General features: G+C 45.4%; 1 protein-coding gene across 5 annotated transcripts in view; it reads left to right on the top strand.

Moving 5' to 3' along the window:
* Kcnip1 (potassium voltage-gated channel interacting protein 1) overlaps nucleotides 1-16081 on the top strand; it is a 369300-nt gene that overhangs the window by 312038 nt on the left and 41181 nt on the right. Inside the window, exon 1 of one of the 5 annotated variants that reach the window (XM_006246105.5) lies at nucleotides 5883-6102. The exons of the other annotated variants lie outside the window; for them this stretch is intronic. Within the exon in view, the coding sequence (XP_006246167.1) occupies nucleotides 5955-6102 (148 nt within the window). The 5' untranslated portion in view covers nucleotides 5883-5954. Of the gene's footprint in view, nucleotides 1-5882; nucleotides 6103-16081 lie in introns of those variants that run through there. 5 annotated transcript variants of the gene reach the window in all.

The following is a 16081-nucleotide window of genomic DNA, read 5'->3' as shown; positions in this document are numbered from 1 at the left end:
AAATTCTGACTGAGCCCAGAGCCCTCTGGAGAAATGGGGGGGGGGGGGAGACCGAAATTAGTCAGTGCTATCTAAACACCATCACTGCCAGTCTTATTTCAACTGACAGCAGCCAAGTTTTGCTCACACTAACATGAAGGGCTGCTGGTGACTCACACAAATGCTGGGTGTTCGCCGATGCTTGTACTCACTGTTAGCAGAAGCAGACCTCTGTTTTAAGCCTGAACCTACAGCTCTGCTCCAGAGCTGAGGAAAGAGAGGCAGATGTTCAAGAGACTGGAAAGGGAGAAGGCAAACTGCAAACTAAAAGTTTGGAAGACTGGTCTCTGACCATGCATTCCAAAGGACACGATATCATGAAAACAAAGCCCAGGGTCCTTCCAAATTCACTTCCCCAAATGCCTGCAATGAGATTTCCTCCAGGTTTTCCTAAACCACAAGGGCAGAAACCAGCATGTTTCTCTACAGTAGTCACCTGTCCCTCTCCTTGAACACCATGGGCCCAATTATGAAGCAAGAAGATCCATCCTGGTTGAGAATTGGCTACTAAGGGCTGGGATGGGAATGGGGATAGGAGCAGATTTGTGGGAGAGTAGGAGAGGAAATGGGAGATAGGTTGGAAGTGGAAAGCCAGCCCAGACAGACTCAGAAAAAGCTGCCCAAAGCAAGACAGCTCTTCCCAGAGACAGGATTTGGACAGGGAACTGCTAGCCAGGTGCATCTTTCAGCCTCTGTCTAAACCACCTTATTTGCTGCAGTAATTAAGACAAAGGAGGAAACAGAATAGAGCGGAGTGTGGCACCTGCTGCATGAAAGCCATGCACAGGTAGCCCCTGCCCCCTGCCCTTGCTTTCTTAGCTGAACAACAGACCATGTTGTATCCTAACTAAAAAGCTAATTAGGAACCGTTGGCGCAATGTGTTCTCAACAAGGACTTATTGAAAAGCAGAAATACACAAAGAGCTTTTAAAGAGTTAAACAGTAAAATGCAAATAAAAAGATAATGGGGCTTTCTAGACATTATGAACTTTCTGGTAGATATAAGGTCTTTTCCCTTGGTCTATTCACCGTGGTCTATTCACCGTGTGGGTCTTGGAGGACAGGGAACAACAGAGATTGGGAAGAAATAAGGGAGGAGGGAGAGAGAAAGACAGGGAGGTTGGAAGAAAGGGAGATATCATTGCTATATTATTACACAATTACCATCATCATTAGAAAACTAATTTGAACAAGCCCTGCCTGTGCCCCCAAAAGGGCACCAAGCAAAGAGGCAGGCTCAAGAACACAGAAATAGTTTTCTCATTTTGATTGGTGATGGGAATAATAATGATTTTTTTCCCTCTCTGAACCATAACCATTTTGCAGTTAAATAATTTGCTTTCAGACTGGATCAGGAGCTCTGAGGTGCTGCTCCGAGGATTTCTTTCATTTCTTCTGCACCTTCTAAAGAAAGGAAAACTCCAGGTGCAATCGTTGACATTATATTTATACCAACTGCAACAGAATATTCCAGAAAACGAGGCTCCTACCAAATTAGTTTATCCAAATGAGGTTTAGACGATACCTTAGTGAGGGGTAGGGTGCAGTGGGGTCAACTGATCAATCCATCTCAGTGGCCCAAGAGTTGGAGAACCACTCAGAGAAGCCACAATCTAGCAGCAAGCCTTGTTGAGTCAAGAGCGTATAGATGGAGGACTGCATGTGTTTTCAGTCAGCCAAATGGATGGCTTCCTCCTGTGGGTCACCGAACCCCAGGATCCCTACAATTCCTCTCAGATGACAGAGCAGCAAGCTGGCTGGAGGTGCAGATGTGAGTAGCTAAAATAGAATTTGATTTCATGTCTGCTCGGGGCAGACTCTCAGGCAGAGTTTAAGCAACAACAAATTATTCTCAGCTGAGAACATCTGCCTAGAAGGAGGAGTTGCGGCTGAAGATCGGAAGTTCAACAACCCAGGAAGTTTCGGGAAGTCTAAAATATACCCCTTCGGTTCCCCAGATCACAACTGTGACTTGTCAATTCTGTTTCAGAGATGAGAAGGCTCAGGGACCAACAGGGAGGTGGAGAAAACATAGCTCATTCAGTCTGGCTTCCTCTATGTTACACTGTAGCAGGGACTTTGCTAAGCATTCTACGGCACTGCCTTGTTTCCTTGTTGCATTAAGACCATTGTGGGTAGAGCCCAATGGTGGAGCTAGACTATGCAAGCCACAGGATTGATCCACAAGAAAGGTGAGAGGTTAAAGCAAGTTGACCCCGGTCACCCATCTACAAGGTGACTGTTAAAATCCAAACTCAGAGACCCTATGGCAGAAATTCACCATCTTGATGTCCAGGATTCCTGAGAGACCTCACAAAGCAAATCTACCTATGAGATTGTGAGACCTGTGTCAGAACCCAGCCTTTTATGGGTCAGAGTTAGAACGAACATCAGAAATTTGGTAGCAACAACCGATAGTCACTCAGAGAGTCTCACAGGACTCTTATTTCTTATGGCAAATATCCGCTAATGTCGATAAAATCGAAGGTCAGCAAGGTGAACATTTTTGACCAAAAGTAGTAATTTGGGACAAATTAATGAGAGAAGTCCATCAAGTTCTGCGCATGCTTACATTGCCAGTGTAAACAGATTTACCTTATAATCCATTGGAAACAAAAAAAATGGCGATTTGCAAAATGAATTTCACAAATGGTCTAGTGAGAACAGAATGTTCTCATCAAATGAGAGGTGGAATTTTAAAGGGGGACTGTGGGTAGAGGGAGCTCTGTACAAAGGCTGTGGTGTGAGAGGGGAGTCCTCAAGCCCCTGAATCACGAAGCTCTCACAAACGACAAACCACAGGCACAGCTCTGATCAGCTGCAGGTCAGGATGCTGCAGTCTTGGACTCAAGTGGATGGGGCACGCTCCAGGAGATCTGAGTTTCCCTCTGCTCATCCTGGAGATGAGGATAAGGGCTGTGTGCATCCTGCAGTTTCTTGGAAGTCGTAGTTTGCTGTTTCTGATATTCCTAAAATGTAGGGTTATGAGACAATTGGAGGGAAATATCTGCTGAATTCTTGGACACTTTTAACCTTTACACTGTGGCAGTCGAGCAGGAAGTGGAGCCATCATGTGTCCTTTGTACCGTTCATCCCCAGAGGACTTGGCAAGCAACTAAATCTGGTTTCCTGTGTCTTACAGTTGCTCGAGAATACCTGGTAGTAGCAGGAAGTGGAAATGGGTGTGACATCAAATAAGGAAATGAGTGGAAGTGAGGGAAGGACAGGAGCCCAGGAGAGGAGCTAAGATAGAGCCATCTGCCCAAGGCTGTCATCTGAAATAGAAGTCAGAGATGAGAGTTACTATAGAGGAAGCAATAGGGGGAGAGGAAGGGACAGGAGCAGACAAGGCTCAGGCTAGAGAACAAAGGGCTGACTTCCTGGAAATTTAGGGGTCTCCCACATCTATCTTGTCACCCTGGTGGGGTCACAGACACTATCCCTCAGAAGGTGGAAAACATGCCTAATCAAAACGTCTCTGCACAGGTGTGTTGGTCAGGTTTCCTTCTGGAGAGATGGAGTCCGGAAGGTCATCGAGATAAGAGAATGCTCATTTATAGCACTTGCTTACTTCTGGAGGATAAGTGTCTCTACCACAGTGCCTTTTTAATTTTGAAAAGCTGAAAGCTTTATGAGCTGGTACAGGCTAACACCAGGGGCTATGGTTGGACATGGTTTGGCGCCCAGAGATTCAACTAGTGAAGCCTTGGTCCCCAGCAGTGGAACCTTTAAGAGCTGGCATCTAACTACCAAAAGACTATACATGGACTGACCCAGGGCTCCAATTGCATGTGTAGCAGAGAGTAGCCTTGTTGGGGCACCAAAGGAAGGGGAAGCCCTTGGTCTTGCCAAGGTTGGACCCCGATGCAGGGGAATATGGGGGCAATAAGGGGGATGGATAGAGGGAATACCTGTATGGGGGAGGGTAGAGGGAGAGAATGGGGGGCTTATGGACAGGAAACTGGGAAGGGGAATAACCTTTGAAATGCAAGTAAAGAAATATATCTAATAAAAAGAAAAAGAGCTGGGGTCTAGGAGGCAGCCATTAGGTCGCAGGGCCTTCACCTCCTGAATGGATTAGTGCTGTCTGAAGAGAATGAGTTGACTCTGGTCATAAAGGGTTCTGAAACAACTGACTATATTAAGAGCAATCCTGGCTGCCCAGCCTCTCGCCTCCGGTCCTGCCATGTGAACTTTCTTCTTTCCACACACACTCTTTCAGTTGCGATGCTGTCTGCTCTGGTACTAACCTCGCCAGAGCCAAGTAGATGCAAATAACAAGAACTGTGAACGGAACAAGCTTTTTATTTATAAAGTGCTCCACTTAATTCTGTTAGGGCAACAGAAAATTAAATAATACTCCGGGATACCATTGTCCAGACACCAGTGAGATTGAACAAAAACACATAAAACTGAGATGTGTAGACTATTTCCCCCCCCCTTTTAAAATAAGGAAATAAAGAAACGATTTGTTCACATTTAGTTGTTTCTCTTATTTTGAATTCGTTCCACAGATATGTTGGGAAAACCTCAATAGTGGGGCACCCTCCAATCCAGTCCCTTAACTCTCTTCAGAGGCACCCAAACACATTTGCCAATGATCGTTAGACCCATGTAGAAATATTTCCTGTATATGCCAGGAGATGCCTATCCCTTCTCAACATCAAAATGGTGGTGTGAGAACAAATTGTTTTTCTATGTAATGATGTGTTTTGCAGCCGGCACCCAAAGATACGGAGATGTTCACTGCTGTTTTAGTGGTTACATGGTATCCTTTTTCCTGATGCCTTATTGATTAACCATCTCCTCAGTGATAAGCATGGAAGATTTTTCAGCCTTTTTTTTTTTTTTGCTATAAGTGAGCAAAGAATATGTCTGTCCATATTGGTACACGTAGATATGCATCCCCTCAAGTGAAACCTCTAGGAACAACAACAACAAAATGTCTTCAGTTTTATTTAAATATTTGCATTCCTGCTGGCAATCCCAGAGAGTGCACATCCTCACACAGTTGCCAACACTTTATCCAAGAAGTGGCCCAGATGTTTGTCACTTATCACTCAGTGCAGCTCTGTCCTCACTCTGTCCTCTCAGTGGAGGTCAGCTGATCCACAGAAATGGAGACTGGGTTCCCCAGAAGTGCAGGACCCTGCAGGAGGTCAGGTGTCAGGCTTCCCCCTTCAGTACATTGAATACTTTCCCCCAACAAGCTTCCTGCTGGCATTCTGACTGAAACCTGAACATTTAGAACAACACCGATTTTTATTTTTATTTTTTTGCTTTCCCATATTTTATTTCTGGATTGGCTCTTTCCCTGAAGCCCTGGGATCACATGCTCAGCCCGGCCACCAACTTAACTCCTGACACTCTTAGGGGACTGCCAGAAGACAGATGTAGCTGTGTGTGTGCCCAGTTTCTGATAACTTCCTTGGCGATCATTTCCAGGGCCACTTCATGATGTCAACGCTAGAATCACTGTATTCCCATACCAGCTTGTCTGATTTTTCCACTAGGAGAGTAAAAACAAATTGTTAAGGGGGTGGGGGAGCTTTCATTTTCATGTCTGGGTTTGGTAGCTGAAGCAATCAATGTTCTGTCTTTGAAACGGTGTACACTGGCACACAACCCCTGGATTCTTCGGAGAATATGCCGTGAGGTGTTGCCAATTATTAGTTCTCTTGGCTAGCAGATGTTTAGGGACTGGTTAAGCCTTTGGAGAAATTACCTTAGGAAAACGGGGAAATAAAAGCAAAGATTACCATGAATTGCAAGATTACCTAGCAATTGCAAGGTAGGAGGAGAGAGGTGGAGGGCGGAGTAGACAGGAGGGAGGGAGAAAGTGAGAGGAAGCTAGGCTGGTGGAAATAACCCTGCACTTGGAACAGCGGCAAAGAAGCGCGATTTTCCAGCTTTAAATGCCTGCCCGCGTTCTGCTTGCCTACCCGGGAACGGAGATGTTGACCCAGGGCGAGTCTGAAGGGCTCCAGACCTTGGGGATAGTAGTGGTCCTGTGTTCCTCTCTGAAACTACTGCACTACCTCGGGCTGATTGACTTGTCGGATGGTAAGCGAGCCCCCAGAGCTTCCCCGTTTTATACGAATGTGTTTTCTAGCTTAGATTGTTGTGAAAGTATTTCGGGGGGCGGGGGGAAAGTACGCGGAAAATGGCACAGGAGTCCTGGAAGATTAGGTGGCGCCGCCTGCACAAACCTTCCCCCTTGCCCTCTTGGAGTTGTCCGTGGTACTGAACTGTGCAGAGCCAGCGGAGCGCATGTGGGTCCTGGTGTTTTTTTCTTTTTACTGCGTGAGAGGAGCAAAGTGCACACTCCTTCTCCCTTCTCCCGGAAGGTGTCTGATAAATATGCATATTTTGGTAGAAGCTAAAGACTTTTAAAAGTCATTATGATGTTGATTAACTTGCAGCAGTTGAAAAGATTATAGGGAGGAAAAATGCTAATCACGGTGCCTAACAATTAGAAAGCGTTTAAGAAACACTAGCTCCTCTCCCTAACCCTCAACCCTCATAAAGACCCTTGTTGTAAAACCACTTCATCAGCTGTGGCTTTAACTTCCAGTTCTTAATGAGAATGTAGCTATAAATCTGACTCACCAGCACTGTTTATGATTGCAAAATTAGTACTGGTTTGGAGCATTTGAGTTCCTCTCTTCTGGTTATACATAAAATACATAACAGTTTTTTTTCAAACCGCACTCTCCTGCATTGCTCTGTAGAACACAAGAACTTGGTACTTATATGTGACCTTTGAATAATGACAAGGAGGTGAAAACATTGATTACCCTGATGCCTCTGGATGTGTGTGTAAGTGTGTGTGAGTGTGATATATATATATATGTATATATATATATATATGCAACAGACCATACTCCTTACATTTATAATTGCTATGCTCTAATCAAAATATTTTCATCTTGAAGATAGTGGAATTTTTAATTTGATTATCATATACTACAGACATATGCCATATAGTTACATGATGTCTTAAACACTTGTATGATTGAGTTAGGTCATTTTGAAAATAAAAAAGCTCAAAGCCACATGAAAGTTAGTAGCAAGTTTCTCAAACTTAAAGGAACTCTACTAATTTTTCTTCCTTCTTGTGATATGCTGTTCCCAATATGATTTCTCTATATGACTATTGTACCATAAAATTAAGCCCCGGGAAAGATTTGAGATTTGATGAGCAGAGTGTTAAGCAATGTCAGCCTTCAACAATCACAGTCAATTCATACACGAAGTATATGCAAGTGTGTTCAATATGTATTCTCTTGTAACTTCACATTGTGGGCAGAAGTTTCCCTCCAACAGGCATTGAATGACTAAATTCTACATAACAATGAAATATGGTTTGAATAAATAACTAGTCAAAAACACTGAGGTAAACAAGAGTGGACTATTATGGTGCTTGGCTGACCGAGCACAAGAGTCAAGAGTCTAGCTCGAGTTCATCTTGGTGAAGTTGGACTTTAAGAACTCGGTCTCCTTCTTTTGGCTGGACATGGTGGCGTATGCCTTTGATCCCAGCACTTCAGAGGCAAGTGCACATGGATCTCTGTGAGTCCAAGTCCATCCTGCTCTGTGTTATGAGTTCCAAACCAGTCAGGCCTGCAGAGTGAGACTGTCTCAAACAAACAAACAAACAAACAAACAAACAAACAAACGAAAAACCTATCTGTGTCTTGATTTTTTTCTTTCTGGTGTGTTTTACTCTTTCTTCCAAGGAATTTTAGAGCTAATTCTCTTAGCTGAGCTCTGTAGGTGGGATGGCAACTGATCTTTAAGTCTCTCGCTTCTGCACAGACAGCCCAGCTAGATGGGATCTCTGTGTTAGGCTCGTGTTTAGGACCTATCTTAGCTTTAGCAGAAATGTAGCGAATCAATGGCTTTATAACCCTAACTTTCTGAGATGTTGAAAGCTGAAGCACATTTAGAAATAAAAAATGTCTGCCTAAAAACATACACCTGAAATTCAAAAGTCCGTAAGAATAGTTCAACATGCACAGAGAGATCTGGGCTCCATCTGAGATCCAAGCTCAGATGACTCATCTGTAAGAGATACGTAATGTCTCTGTCATTCAATGGATTCCAGGAGAACATGGGTCAGCCTGTTCAGAGCTTCTGAGTAGCCACTGACACTGTGAGTGAGTGTATGTGCTGCCCATTTGCTCGTGAGGCTGCAGGTGACATAGGAATACCATCACTGTTCTTTCTGGCACCCAAAAGCATCCTATTCCCCACCACCACCACCACCATCACTTCTAACGACTGCACCTTTCTGCTTTGCTGCCCAGGAGCATGCCAGTCAGGCATCTGATGTTTAAGAGATTGGGAGGGGTAAAGTTAAAAGGCAGGGACATACATTTGATGCTATTGCTAGGAGGCCTGCATGAGGGAAAAGAAGGAGTTGAGCATGTGCTCAGCACCTACAATGCATCCAGGGTAGTTAAGTGCCTTTTACACTCTAGAAAAAGTGAAACCTGCAGAATAGCACTCCGAGGAAAATAAATAAATAAATCTGGGAAGTAGATGCCGTTATTCCCTTTATATAAAGAAGACAGATTGAGAAGACTTAAAGTTCCAAAGATGCGGTTGCATGGTGGAAATGCTTGGCCCCAGAGTTCTGCACTCTGCTTTGTGTACCATGAGTGGGAAAGCTGGTCCAGATGACATCAGCCATCTGTCATTAAGCCTATAGCACAGATGAGCTCATAGTCTAGAAACCTCACAGTAAGGTGGGTGATGTCACCTCCAGTGTGGATATGACACTACAAGCTCCATTAACCCCCTGGGAGAAAGTACACCTCTAGGAAAAGGCTCTGAGATCCATGTGACACAATCACTCTAAGGAGAGTGAAGCACCTTCATAAAAATGCTCTCATCAGTAGCCTCTCTTAGGATCTCATTCTTTTTTTTTTTTTTTTTTTGGTTCTTTTTTTCGGAGCTGGGGATCGAACCCAGGGCCTTGCGCTTCCTAGGCAAGCGCTCTACCACTGAGCTAAATCCCCAACCCCAGGATCTCATTCTTAATATACTCTCTTAAGGGCAACATTAGAGTGGTACAGAGATGTCGGGTACAGGGTCCAGAAGAGCTGAGATCCTGGTCTGGGTGCCCCTGCATTATTTGTGAGTTTCATCAAGTCCTGTCTTCTCTCTTTCCTTTTCCTCGTTGTAAGAAAAGAAATTAGTACAATCACTTTATTAATTTCCTAGGATGCTTCATACCAGATTGCTATAAATTGTTTTAAAATAACAGGTGAGTACTCTTTCATGGTTCTGGAGTCCAAGTATCCAAAATTGAGGCAAACTCTGGAGTTTGGGGCATCTTGGGGAAGGTTCTTCCTGGCCTCACCTACCTTACAGTACTCCAGGCATCCTTTGGCTTCTTGCATCACGACCCCAATGTCAGCACCCACCTGGGCTCCCCCCCCCCTCTCTCTCTCTCTCTGCATCTGTCTCCACATGGCGATTTTCTCTCTTGATAAGGACGGCCGTCACATCGTGTCGTGGGCCCTCTCTAATCTCATCTTAACTTCATTACATCTGCAAAGACTTTATTTCCAAATAAGGGCCGAGGTTAGAACTTCAATAAGCCTTTTGGGAAGACACAATTCAATTTATAACAATTGGGGCGTGTGTAATTCGATTCGTAGCAGCAGCAGTCACGCTCCTATAGCTGCACGCAGAATTCAATGAAAGACACGTGGGCAGGGCCAACCTTCCTACCAATGGCTGTGCTTCTAATGTGCTGCACACTTCCCTGACCTGAAAGCATTCCAATAAAAGGAATGTAGTATTCATTAGGAAAAAACATGTATTACTATGGCTATGTCCTGGGGCAATATAATTCTTTCCCTTGGATTTGACAGGGGGAAAAATGGTATAGCAGTTAGTATAGAAGTTCCCCAAATAAGAATCCTGGAAATACCTTGTCCCCATATGCTGTGTCAGCATGGGTACTTGGCTTTCACTGTAGTGCCTGCTAACCGACTGAACTCATTATCCCTTCCACCTAACGGAGACAGCGAGCACTTCTTGGGGTGGGGTGAGGGCAGGTGAGCAGATTCTAGAAGATCAGAAAGCTTTGTCAGTTTGCTCTCTATCTCTCATCTCACCTGCTGCTTGGTGGGCCAGTCTTACCAGTTACCACCTCACCACCAGCTAAGGTCACTACTTTCCCAGACAGTCATGTCTAACCACGCCTATGAGTTCTGCCTAGCAACCTCAGAAGGCACTCGCTATTCCAGGACAACTTACTGAGTAAGACAGCAAGGCATACATCGGTGTCTCTCAAACCGGGTTCTCCTGTAGCCATATCCTACATCTGTCTAAGCAAAGGACGATTCTATTTTGCCCCTGTAACTCATTCATGAAATTGTTGACAAGCACAAGTTATAGAAGGGCTTCCACCAAAAAATATACTAGCAGCAACGATAATTAAAATTCTTGGGGGAAATAATGAGAATCCAGGTTCTTGGGGGCCCTTGAATCAATTTTCTATGCATTCTGTATTAGCAGAAACATGTACTAACACTGTTACTCTGGAGGCTTGCTGAACCCCCTCAAGAGTGAAACGATTGAATGTGGCTCTTAAGAAGCCCACTATCACATGTGCCTGGATTCAGCCATGTTTATATGCTTATCATTCGTCCAATATGTCATGGGCTACCATACAGGGTTAGACTTGATTGTCAGGACATTTCTAGGATATGAACAATAGCTACAGATCTCCAATGAGGCAAAGTTATAAGTCTAAAGAACATTGAGACTTGGGCTCCCCTCTTCATGCAGAACGATCAGGGAGTAAGTGAGTAATTCGAGGTTTATTTCAGGACTTTCAGGCTTGTTTCTTCTGTCTAAGAATGTGCCTGGGACAAGCAGAGCCCTGCTAATCCACTCTGTTCTCTCGGTAAAGTCCTCACGACCTGTTAGGGCCAGGTTTGTGGAAAGTTGAATAATGGCTGCCAAGGAAGACCTGAATAATGGCTGCCAAGGTGGGCCCCTGGAATGTGGGTCAGATGCATTAAGAGAAAAGGTTCTGTACAGAGGTGACTAAGTTAAAGGGCCTGAGATAAGATTATCCTGGATTACTCAGGTGGGTCCCAGATGCCAGTACCAATGTCCTGGTTGAGAGTCAGATGGAGTTGAGACACTGACAGGAGAAAGACAGAAACAGGGGTTGGAGTGATGCGTCGATAAGTCAAGGGGTGCTGGGGGTCCCCTGCACCCAAAGCTGGAGGAGGCAAAGAACTAATTTCCATGGAGACCCTCAAAGCTGTGGCCCCACCAATTCCTTCATTTCAACATAAGATGTTGAACTTCCGTCCTCTTGTGCTGAGCAGAAATGTTTACTAGTTCAGCCGTCAGCTTGTAGTAATTTGTTGTGACAGCCTTAGGGAAGTAATGCATAACCCTTTTAAAAGCGTTTCTTCATTTGCTGTAATAGAATATGAAATAAAATACACACACTTCAAAGCTCAGAAATGGATAGACCTATTGATCCAGAATGCTAGTAATTTAAGGACTCGGGTTACACTTTCTCAGCATTAGAGGAAAGATGAGGAGGAGCAGGCCTTACCTCCTGCCAGCACCAACGTGAGGGACCGCAGAAATTTACCTTAAGGGTGGTGGACAGCAATAAAACAGCATATCCAGTGTGTGCCGAGCTGACCTCCTCATAGTAAAAACATCTCCTTCCCTGGACTGGAGAGATGGCTCAGCGGTTTAAAATGTATAGCGTTCTTGCAAAAAACCTGAGTCTGGTTCCAGCACATACACCAGGCAGTTCACAGCTACCTATAACTACAGCTTTTGGGGTTCCAACACCCTCTTCTGTACTCTGCTGGCACATACACTCACATATGCATGTGCCCCACACCCAGAGAGAGACACAGGTCATTTTCAAATAATAAAAATAAATCTTAAAAAGAAACTCTGAATGAGCAAAGTAACACAGGTGCATTTCTCCTCTGCAACCTCAAAGCTTCCTCTTGTTTCTTCTTCCCTTTGCCCATTTTAGGGCATCTGAGGATGTAGTCACGGTGTAAACATGTTTAGCCTCGCTTTCTTGTCTGTTTAAGCAGTGTCTATGACCCAGTTTCTCCAGAATATGAGAAGACAAGGACACCTTCCCTCCCTCTACTTTCCCCATCCTGCCTACCAAGTGCATTCACTATGTTGTCCCTTCACATTGTCAGCATTTTGATGCACCCCCAAAACATCCTTGTTCCAAGGCTAACAGGAAGCTGCATCTCATTCAGCTTGAGGCCAACCCTGGCTCCTAATTTTTGGTGGTACCCACTTCTCTACTTGTGTGGGCTGGAAGCACCTCCCCTTCTCCTTCACCAGCAGAATGCCATGTGTTCAGGAGTCATCCCAGCCCTTCTCGTCTCCAGAGGACACTGAGAGCTGCCCATACCTAGGCCTTCTGTCCTCCACTCTGCTTGAAGATGCCCAATCTGACCAGCCTGCTGTGTCTCCGCTTGCCCCCACTGTCACCCTGCAACTGAGAATCTCCTAAAACGAGGGCAAATGGCACTGGTGTTTGAGGACCAGGATAAGCGATACTTTGCAGTATACTCTAGCAAACATGGTAGTGTGTCACGGATTTCAATTTCCTGTCAAAGATCATAAATCCTGGGGGATTGGGGTGGGAGATATACCAGAGGAAGAAGGAACTGTATTGAACCAGACTTTGTTCAAAGAAATAGAAACAATTCATTCAGTTCATCTGCTTTAAATTTTTCCTCTCTATTTATATCTAATTGCACAAGGAATTCATAATGAATCTTTTCATGAACCCCTTACCATACAAAGTGAGATGTCCACTACACCCTTCTGTGTCTCTGCTTCCTCTCTGTCTCCAGCTCCAGAATGCAAAACCTGTATGCCCATCCCATCATGATCCCCAGGACAACGTGACATGAGGATACTTGAGCTCAAATGCTAGAAATCATGGGGCAGACTGCCTCGGGCACGGGATTGAACCTGACTCTGACCTAGAGAAGAACCAATGTAAATATAGTAAAGGAAGGAAAAGAGAGCTGCCGAGTACGTTCCTACCATCTCCAGTTGCAGGGAGAGAAAGAGAGAGAGAGAGAGAGAGAGAGAGAGAGAGAGAGAGAGAGAGAGAGAGAAGACAGAAGTAAGATAGGAAGGTGAGGGAGTGTAGAGAGCAGGGATGGGGGAGAAGAGGAATGAGAGAGGGATGGAGAGAGGCTAACAGGAGAGCCTCCCAATCCTCAGATAAGCACGGTGCTCTCTGGTTTGCTTAATGTACATGTAGTTCTCTGTAATCACCGCCTATTAGGAGTTCACTTAGCCTGCATTCTCCAGGAACTCCTCACAGCAAGCCAAAGCCAGAGCAGCCCACTCTGTGCTTGAGTTGTGTCCAGGATACAGTTCCCAGACAAACCATCCCTGTAGCTGAGGCAGCTGCACACCAAGGATGGCGGCTCCATCCTCAGTAGACTGGCACAGGTCTCCGGAGCCTTTCATCTGTCTAGTGTGTTCAATGCTGCTCTTCATTGATCCTCTATCCGTGGCAACGAGTGAGTCACACTGTCATCCTTTTACTTCCCTCAAGGAACACACAAAGGAAAGAGTTAGGCTGTGCATGGGTTGTTCCTCTCGACCTCCACCTCACCTCTCTGTATCTGTCTTCTCCGTCTCCAGCTCCAAGATCTCAAGCCTCTACCCTGCCTCTCAGGGCTCCGTCCTGTGATGGACCCTGGGTCTAGCCTCCATTTATCCTCTCCTTGGCTTCTACTATTAGTCTGTCAGCATCAATAATTTCCCTTAATTTGCTTTTGAGTTGCACACACACACACACACACACACACACACACACACACACACACACACACACTACAGAGGACCGTTACTCCATTTGACCCTTGAAAGGTGAATGCCATCTCTTCCCCCATCTCACTCATGAAGCACAGAGAATTGGAGTCACTGGCTTAGGGCCACGCAATGACGGGGAAGGAAGCCAGTACTCAGGTCGGTTTGCAGAGCTCAGCCTTTCTCAAGGGAAGTACAATGATTGGCTTAACAAAACTCTAGTCGCCGCCTCGGGGCAGAAAGGAGAGTTAGGATCCCCAAGCAGAATATGGCTGAGCTAAAGCTGAGCTGTTGGAAGACCTTGCTGTGGGGCCTTTGCATTGTTTCATGTCACTGTCTGTGCTGCTCCGTGGCTCTGTCCCACTTGAAGGAAACCTGGAAAAACTACTTTATCCTGTAGGCAGGGGGAGCAGCCAGCTCTGAAGAAGCATCATGGGTACAAACCAAGAAAGACATGGTGGGCGGTCTGGAAGTGCTAAATGAATGAATGAATGAATGAATGAATGAATGAATGAATGAAGAGTGGTTAGACTGGGTGGAGATCTCTCACCAATATTTTCTTTCATACCTCTGGGTGCATTTGGTGGCCTACAACAAATCTTCCAAATTCACCCATAAAGATTCCAATACTCATATACCTATTGCTCATATCTACCAGGATTTGGATTTCCTCCTCCCAAGCCTGACTTCTTAACCCTCTTCCACTTTGTAATATATATCCTGAATATTTACCAAGAGGGCGTGTCAGAGACTGAGACTCTCTCCCCTTGGTTACCAACCCTCGGGCACTCAGGGACCACTTCCCAGCTGGGCTACGAGCAATGCGAGTTACATCAGTGGTGTCCAGGGTGATCATCAGACACTCCCTTAGGACCAGTTTGTAAGATTTGGGGAAGGAACACTTCATCTTTCCACTTGAACCCAACCATCGATGCCGCACACTGAGCTCCCATGCATGATCTCCTTCCATTAAAGAGATTTGACCTTTATGAGAGTTTGAAAACCAAAAGACAAAATGTGAGGCGTGCCCAGCCCCGAAGTCTCATGATCCCATAATTTTTCCTAATGTAAGAAGGCGCAGGGCATCCTTGCTTTCAAGGTAATCGGAAGTCATGTGACCCGGGGGCATAGCCTTTCTTTACAGCACCATTACGATCACAAGCATCAGCTAGGATGTAACCTAGGGTTCGTGCAGTGGGACCAGGTCTTAAGCTCTGTGATATGGGCGTTAGAAGCAGCCACACAACACAGAACTAATGAGGAAGACTTCTGCTCCCAGGGTTTTATGGTCTAAGTAAGTTAAAGAGTTACTGAAAACCCCAAATGAGGCCCCTGGCTTCTTATGTGGACAAGGTATGTATGGTTCATAGAATGCGTGGCCACACAAGATCTTGAAAAGTGTAGAAATTAACTTACTGACCTTACAGAAATAACCCTAGAATAAAACATTCAGACAGAGCCCCGCCATCTGCTCCCTAGGGACTCTCTCTCCTGTAAATGGAGCAATAAGGCCCACCTTCAGCACGTTGGAACGTTTAATTGAAATACACTGATTAAGACCTTGACTCGGTCCTAAAGCTGTCTGCAATACTTTATGGCACACAAAGAGAAGGATGACTTGCCCACACCACCTTCAAGCAGTGTCCCAGGGGCCATTGCTCTTGCCTGCTTTTTGGACAGCCCGTGAGCACAACCAGACTGACTCAGCATTGCCAGGGTCTAAAAGGCCTCTGGCACCTGGCAAAGCCAGCACCGCCCCCCACCCCTGCAGTCTCCTCTCCATCTCCCCAAACTGGCCCCCAGGTGCTAGTGTGCAGGGGCGAGGCCCTGGAGGGGGCGCTGGAATGCCACAAGACCTCGCTCTCAGGAATTCAATATAGAAAACACATTAAGACCTGTTTACATGGAACTACTGTTTATAATTATTGTTCCCTATGGGATATCCCCCCCACTGCTTCCTCCAATCCTGCTTTAAACTGCTCAACTAATAGAGCTTTTCTGGCTTCCCCAGGGAGACGTTCACAGATGCTAATAGAGCCATAATTCAAAAATTGCTTGATATACATGCCCTCAATTTTCCCCAAGAACCACCTAAGTGAAGAGCCCCAAACATGCAGCTTGCTTATTGGCCAGAGGCAAATAAACATGTCTGGCATTAAATATACAGCCTGCTGTTCATCCAGGT

The sequence above is a fragment of the Rattus norvegicus genome, chromosome 10 (assembly GCF_036323735.1).
Source record: "Rattus norvegicus strain BN/NHsdMcwi chromosome 10, GRCr8, whole genome shotgun sequence".
In the NCBI taxonomy this organism is placed as follows: domain Eukaryota; kingdom Metazoa; phylum Chordata; class Mammalia; order Rodentia; family Muridae; genus Rattus; species Rattus norvegicus.
Note: the sequence above shows the minus strand (reverse complement) of the source record. Positions and strands in the feature narration are given on the sequence as shown.